General features: G+C 40.3%; 1 protein-coding gene across 2 annotated transcripts in view; it reads right to left on the reverse strand.

The window, feature by feature from the left end:
• LOC146494010 (PDZ domain-containing protein 4-like) overlaps positions 1-3983 on the reverse strand; it is a 45074-nt gene extending 41091 nt beyond the window's left edge. For both annotated transcript variants that reach the window (XM_085145576.1, XM_085145575.1), the window contains exon 1: positions 3717-3983. In XM_085145576.1, the coding sequence (XP_085001702.1) occupies positions 3717-3776 (60 nt within the window). In that variant the 5' untranslated portion in view covers positions 3777-3983. The remainder of the gene's footprint in view (positions 1-3716) is intronic.
• Positions 3984-6328: the final 2345 nt, after the last annotated feature.

The following is a 6328-nucleotide window of genomic DNA, read 5'->3' on the forward strand; positions in this document are numbered from 1 at the left end:
CAGCTTCCAGTTTGGATTCAGGAGACAGACACTATCTCTGCTTTTAAGATTAGGCTTAAAACTTTCCTTTTTGCTAAAGCATATAGTTAGGGCTGGACCAGGTGACCCTGAATCCTCCCTTAGTTATGCTGCAATAGACGTAGACTGCCGGGGATTCCCATGATGCACTGGGTGTTTCTTCTTCACTCACTATGTGTTAACAGACCTCTCTGCACTGAATCATATCTGTTATTAATCTCTGTCTCTCTTCCACAGCATGTCTTTATCCTGTCTTCCTTCTCTCACCCCAACCAATCACAGCAGATGGTCCCGCCCCTCCCTGAGCCTGGTTCTGCTGGAGGTTTCTTCCTGTTAAAAAGGAGTTTTTCCTTCCCACTGTCACCAAAGTGCTGCTCATAGGGGGTCATATGATTGTTGGGTTTTTCCCTGTATCTATTATTATAGGATATACTGTACAATATAAAGCACCTTGAGGTGACTGGTGTTGTGATTTAGTGCCATACATATTACTGAATTGATTTTTATTCTGTGTGTGTGTGTGTGTGTGTGTGTGTGTGTGTGTGTGTGTGTGTGTGTGTGTGTGTGTGTGTATGTGTGTGTGCGTGTGTGTGTGTGTGTGTGATCCTTATTTTAACCAATTTAAATTTCAGCTGCAGTAACCACGTGTGTTCATGTATATTTCATGTTATGTCACTGACTTCATTCATTCTGACTGAGCTCTGCTCCATGTGTAACATTTTCACACATGCTCACTTTGACTCTCTGTGTTCAAAGGAGCCAGTTATGTTCACTCTGACATTTACCCTGTTAGCTAGCTAAGTAAAAGAAACAACTCTTTGAATAATACAGTGCAGTTCAGTAGAGCTACTCACTCCTAAACACTTGTTCATAGCTTGTTGGTATTTGACTCTATACAGTTCTCAAAGTTGGAAAGTAAAAGCTAAGTTTATGTAAATATCAAATTCTTTCAGCACTGAATGAGCACAACAACAAGTTAATGAAGTTTTCACCCAGAATCTAATCTTTTGCCAATGAAATCCTCTCCGTACATATTTTAAATTAAATATTACGTATTTCATTGTTTTATGATGCTATGTAGTTTTAAGCACTCTGTATAAGATAATAATAAAGATAGGCAGTATATAAACTGGACTTTACAAAGTACAACAAACCTGCTTGACTAAAATGAGACAGATGTAGGAACAGTTAGTGATGTAAAAAGAAAAGTCTGACTCGTTTCAGCACCATGGACAGCTCCAGTCATGACTTAGAACCACAGACAACAAGTCTTTCTAACCGAATCAGCACCAGGGACAGCTCCAGTCATAACAAGTCTTTGTAACCGAATCAGCACCAGGGACAGCTCCAGTCATAACAAGTCTTTGTAACCGAATCAGCACCAGGGACAGCTCCAGTCATAACAAGTCTTTCTAACCGAATCAGCACCAGGGACAGCTCCAGTCATAACAAGTCTTTCTAACCGAATCAGCACCAGGGACAGCTCCAGTCATAACAAGTCTTTCTAACCGAATCAGCACCAGGGACAGCTTCAGTCATAACAAGTCTTTCTAATCGAATCAGCACCAGGGACAGCTCCAGTCATGACTGAGAACCACAGACAACAAGTCTTTCTAACCGAATCAGCACCAGGGACAGCTCCAGTCATAACAAGTCTTTCTAACCGAATCAGCACCAGGGACAGCTCCAGTCATAACAAGTGTTTGTAACCGAATCAGCACCAGGGACAGCTCCAGTCATGACTTAGAACCACAGACAAGTCTTTCTAACCGAATCAGCACCAGGGACAGCTCCAGTCATAACAAGTCTTTGTAACCGAATCAGCACCAGGGACAGCTCCAGTCATAACAAGTCTTTCTAATCGAATCAGCACCAGGGACAGCTCCAGTCATAACTCTGACTGAAGCTGTGTTGTCTAAAGAAAGCTACAACCAGTCAGAGTACTTGAACTGTGAGTGAAATTGTTTTATTTTATTGTCTACTTGATTAAGCACTTTCACAAATGCACCAAAAATAATGCAAGATGCACTTTTCTTTTAGTCGTACATGTTACTCTTCACTCCACATGACTACACTTCTGCACTTTGTCATTTCAGTTGTGGGTAAATTCATATAAATAAGTTGCTTAAACTAATTAACCTCTTAAGCCCCAACGCCCCCTGATATGGGGGCAAAAGGAAGGAGATCAGTCAGGCTTGCAAGGTTTAAGAGGTTAAGTTACAAATATTTCATAATTTGATTACACATGCCTCAAAAAGGGTGCAAATATATTTGATTGTAGTGCTGTAAAGCAATCCAAACTGAATTCATAGAAACAGAAACGATGTTAAAAGAAAAGTGTTCTTGATTTTGAACACTTGAGATCTCGTTTTATTTAGAAACAGCTGTAAGAACTGTTTTTGTTCATTGCTCTGTACTGTATGTGCAGACTGGCTCTTTGTGATCCTGAAGTTGGTTCCAGGTACTGATGGTGAGTCCAGACCCTGTGAAAACTCTTGGTGGATCAAAAAGCAGCGTGTCCAGCTGTTTTGGATGCAAGTGTAGATCTACAGACTGAACCACTTCAAATCGCAGGATTTCAGATAAGCAAGAACAAAAGCATTTACTTCAATACAGCTCGTTCCTCTGGGAAACTATTGAACTCACAATATCCTGTTCATCAGGAGTCAGGTCTAAAGAAACTTACCCATTTTATTTTGTTTTGCTTTTATTCTCAAGAGAGCACTCTTCACTGTTATTTACACTGGTTATTGTATCATTGTAAACTTGTAATAAAGTGGACTTTGTGCTGTTTATTATGCAATTATATAAAAACAATATGTACTGCTATGAAGTTATGGTGAGTGAAATTCCAATTATTAGTATGTCTGTTCGTTTCATGAGTACTTCTTGCCAGTTGTCGTCAGACAACCAAAAACGCCCAAGAAAACAGCAACCAAAACTGTGTTAAAGTTTGAAAAGAAACTTTGTGAATGGAAAACAGAGGTTTCATTTATCTTTTAAACTGTAATAAAATTCAGCTGTGTTGTGAGGTAAATCTGGAGTCATGAACTGGTTGTTTCATTCCTGAAAAATAAATAATCCTCATAACATGATCAATGAAGTGCCGACAGAATTAGGATTCATTTGAGAGAAATGCTAAAAAAGCAAATTACAAGGACAGAATCAGATTATGTTTCCACAAACGAGCTGAAAGCTGAGTCTCTCGTGACTTTCAGCCTCCACTGGACAGAATAACACCGCGACCTTTACAGAGTAACTGGACCGAGCTGCAGTGATGAATGATGCCACGCTTTGTATCAACACACACAAACACACAGTCTTTACTCAACCTTCATTTCTCTCCCCGAAACCAAAGCTGATGAATTCACATTCTCCACCTCGCCTCTCGGCTGTGAGCACTCATGAATCCTAAATCCATCTGCATTTATTTTTTTCTCCTTCTTTAATCTTTGGACTTTATCCCACAGCACGGTTCAAAGGCAAATACCAAACTTTTGCTTTTCCTCAGTTCTTTAATAACTAGTATTTCTTTGCAAGCTTCACCGTTCAGATGATACACATCCGTATCTGAAATGAGCCATTCTGATGTCCTTTTTTAACTTTCTTCTGATTGGCTGCCCCTCAAAAATGCTTACATCATAAAATAAACTGAGCATTTTTAGCAGCTTAAGCTTCAACCACATCAGATTTCTTACCTGGAACATGATCCTGTACTGCTCCTCTGGACGTTTGACCACGCACATGTTGCAGCCCATGATGGCGTCTCGGTCTGTCTGTCCTCTTGATCTGAATCTCTGTCGTCTGTTCTCTGTCACCGCAGGTCCCTCAGGAAACAGCTGCCAGTCCGTATCGATAATCCAGCTTGTCTGTCTGACCTTTGACCTCCAAATCTGATGTGTTCGGGTCAGTGTTCGCGATCTTGCTTGTTTAACCTTTTTTAATCACCCACTGACCTTTGTCAAGAAATGTATCAAAAAATGATTCAAATTTATGCTGATTTATTTCAAACAGGTAAAAGCTGCAGTTATCTGTAGAGCAGATCTGTGCTTGTTCTTCAAACTCAGTTTTTAGACAAATATGCACCAAAGTAGGGTAGTTGTAGTTTTTATACAGTAAAGTGAGATTTCCACTTCATCAGAGAAGCCCCAGAAGTGTCTCCAAACATGTGCAGCTCCTTTTATCAGCTCAAAGTCACAAGTTCTCCTTCAAAGACAAGAAAGGGAAACCCCAGCTGAGAGTCAAGCTGAGTTTGCGTCGTGTCCTCTTTTCTGCTCTAAAGACAAAAGTAAAACCCACTTCTCTGTTTCTCACTGTTTCCCACTCGCAAGCAGAAATAATGATGAAACGAAGACAAAAGCAGCACAAACGTCGTTCGTTTTTGTCGTAAAAAGGCTGCGTTCTGCTGCTCGAACAGCTCCTCGCAGTAAACAGCTTTTATCTGGCGTCCTGCGGCCAGCGAGGAGGCGAGACACTTTTCATCTAAATTAATTTTTATTCATGCACGGTAGATTGTTTCAGCCCTACAGGGGGAAAGATGAGGAGGAGGAGGAGGAGGAGGAGGAGGAGGAAGGCGATCTCCGGTTTGTGCTTGAAACTGTTAACATGAAAAATCAGTTCAGTTTGTTTAAGCAAAAACGAACAGCAGCTGAATGTCTCCTGATGGAAGGATGAAGTCCGAGTGCTGGTTCACGGCTCCCACAGAGACAGTGTGCACGTGTGTTTACAGCATCATTCAGCTGTAGTTCAGTGCAAATATCAAATAGTTTAAATCAACTTAAGCTTCACTTTGTTGGATGTTTGTTTGATTTTTGTCTTGCACTGAATATTTTATCTTTATGACCAAACAAATCGCTTCTCTCTCTGTTCTGAATAAATTTGTTAGCTTCTGCGAGAGTGATGAATAAAAACATAATAGATCCAAATCGTGGTGCTTTTAAAAAATGATGAGCGCAGGAAAGCTGATGGAGAAGAAAATGACTGCAAATCGTGTGTTTCCAGCTTCTGTAAATGTAACAGCTGAAAGTTTATAGACGACAAACTTCAAACTCGATGAAGGATGACGTTTGTGCGATCTCTGTTTGTTTGGTTAAATAAAGTGTGTGTTCCTGCAAACAGGAAGGAAAGGTTCTTAGCTTAAAAAATTCTTCTTCCTGCTTTTCCAAAATGGATTAAATCTGAGCCTCTAATCAAACACGAACTCCGCAGCTAAATGTTCGTTTGTGTGTCTCCTGAGGTGCGTTTGGAATCGAGGCCTGTGACGGTTAATAAGAACTGAAGAAAAGAACTCTTCTCCCGGTTGTAAACTGTTTTCAGTTCGCTTCAATAATTCATGTGAACATCAGTGAGCGTTTAGAGCGACGTTCCTTCTCCCCCAAACGGACTCTAACAGGCTGCTGGCTCGTGCCAGAAATTTTGAAATATTGCAAACGCCAAGAGCTTCAATAAAAGATTGGAACAGTGTCTTGATGAGAGAGGATCAAGAGCGCTCAATAATTCATCTGAGGGTTTGAATCACCACGAGAAATAAGAAGCCCGCGGCTCCACTGTAAACATTTTGTCCAAAAGTCGAGCTGATCGTGTCTGTGCAGAAGTAAAAGAACGAAACAACCAGCATCTGTTTCTACTGTTTGAACTTTAAAATGTAGTTTTATACCCAAACCGCTCACCTAACAAACCAAACAAGAGATTTGTTTTTTATTTTACATATCAAAGTTTGTGCTTTTGTGTTTTTTGAAAGGTTGGTTGTGTTTAGCGCTGAATGCTTTGAGCACTGTGGCATTAATGATGCGTTTGTAGGGTCAGAAAGCAGCATTTGTGCTTTTAGCAGTGACTCCACATTTCAGCTTCTCCTCTCTGAATCCAGCGTTTCCATCTAAAGTGTTACGTTTGCACTCAGCGTTGATGTGTGCAGATGGAAAATGCTCCCATGTTATATCAGTAAATCTGTCATTTTTGGCCACTTTTGTGTGTCTACTATAAAGTTAAAAAATACATTTCCTCCTGGTTCACTAACATCTGTCTGCCACGTGCACTTTGCGTCTCTCAGTTTATGTCTGTGTGTTTTAATATCCAGTGAATATCACATGTTGTTTCCTTCTTGAGCCTGATTTCTGTTTGGTCTCAGTCCTTTTTGCTGTTTCTCCCTCAAAAAATCTAAATTTAGCTGCAAAGTCTCGAAGCACATTTAGTTTGGTAAACGGTATTTTATTGTGTTAAAGAGCTGAAGTTTCTTAAAGACAAACCTGTGAGCTCCAAATGATCTGATGATGAATATTTACTGACAGGTGTTTCCTGTGCCTGCATGTTT

This window comes from Neolamprologus multifasciatus, chromosome 20, assembly GCF_963576455.1.
Source record: "Neolamprologus multifasciatus chromosome 20, fNeoMul1.2, whole genome shotgun sequence".
NCBI classification, from domain to species: Eukaryota; Metazoa; Chordata; class Actinopteri; order Cichliformes; family Cichlidae; genus Neolamprologus; species Neolamprologus multifasciatus.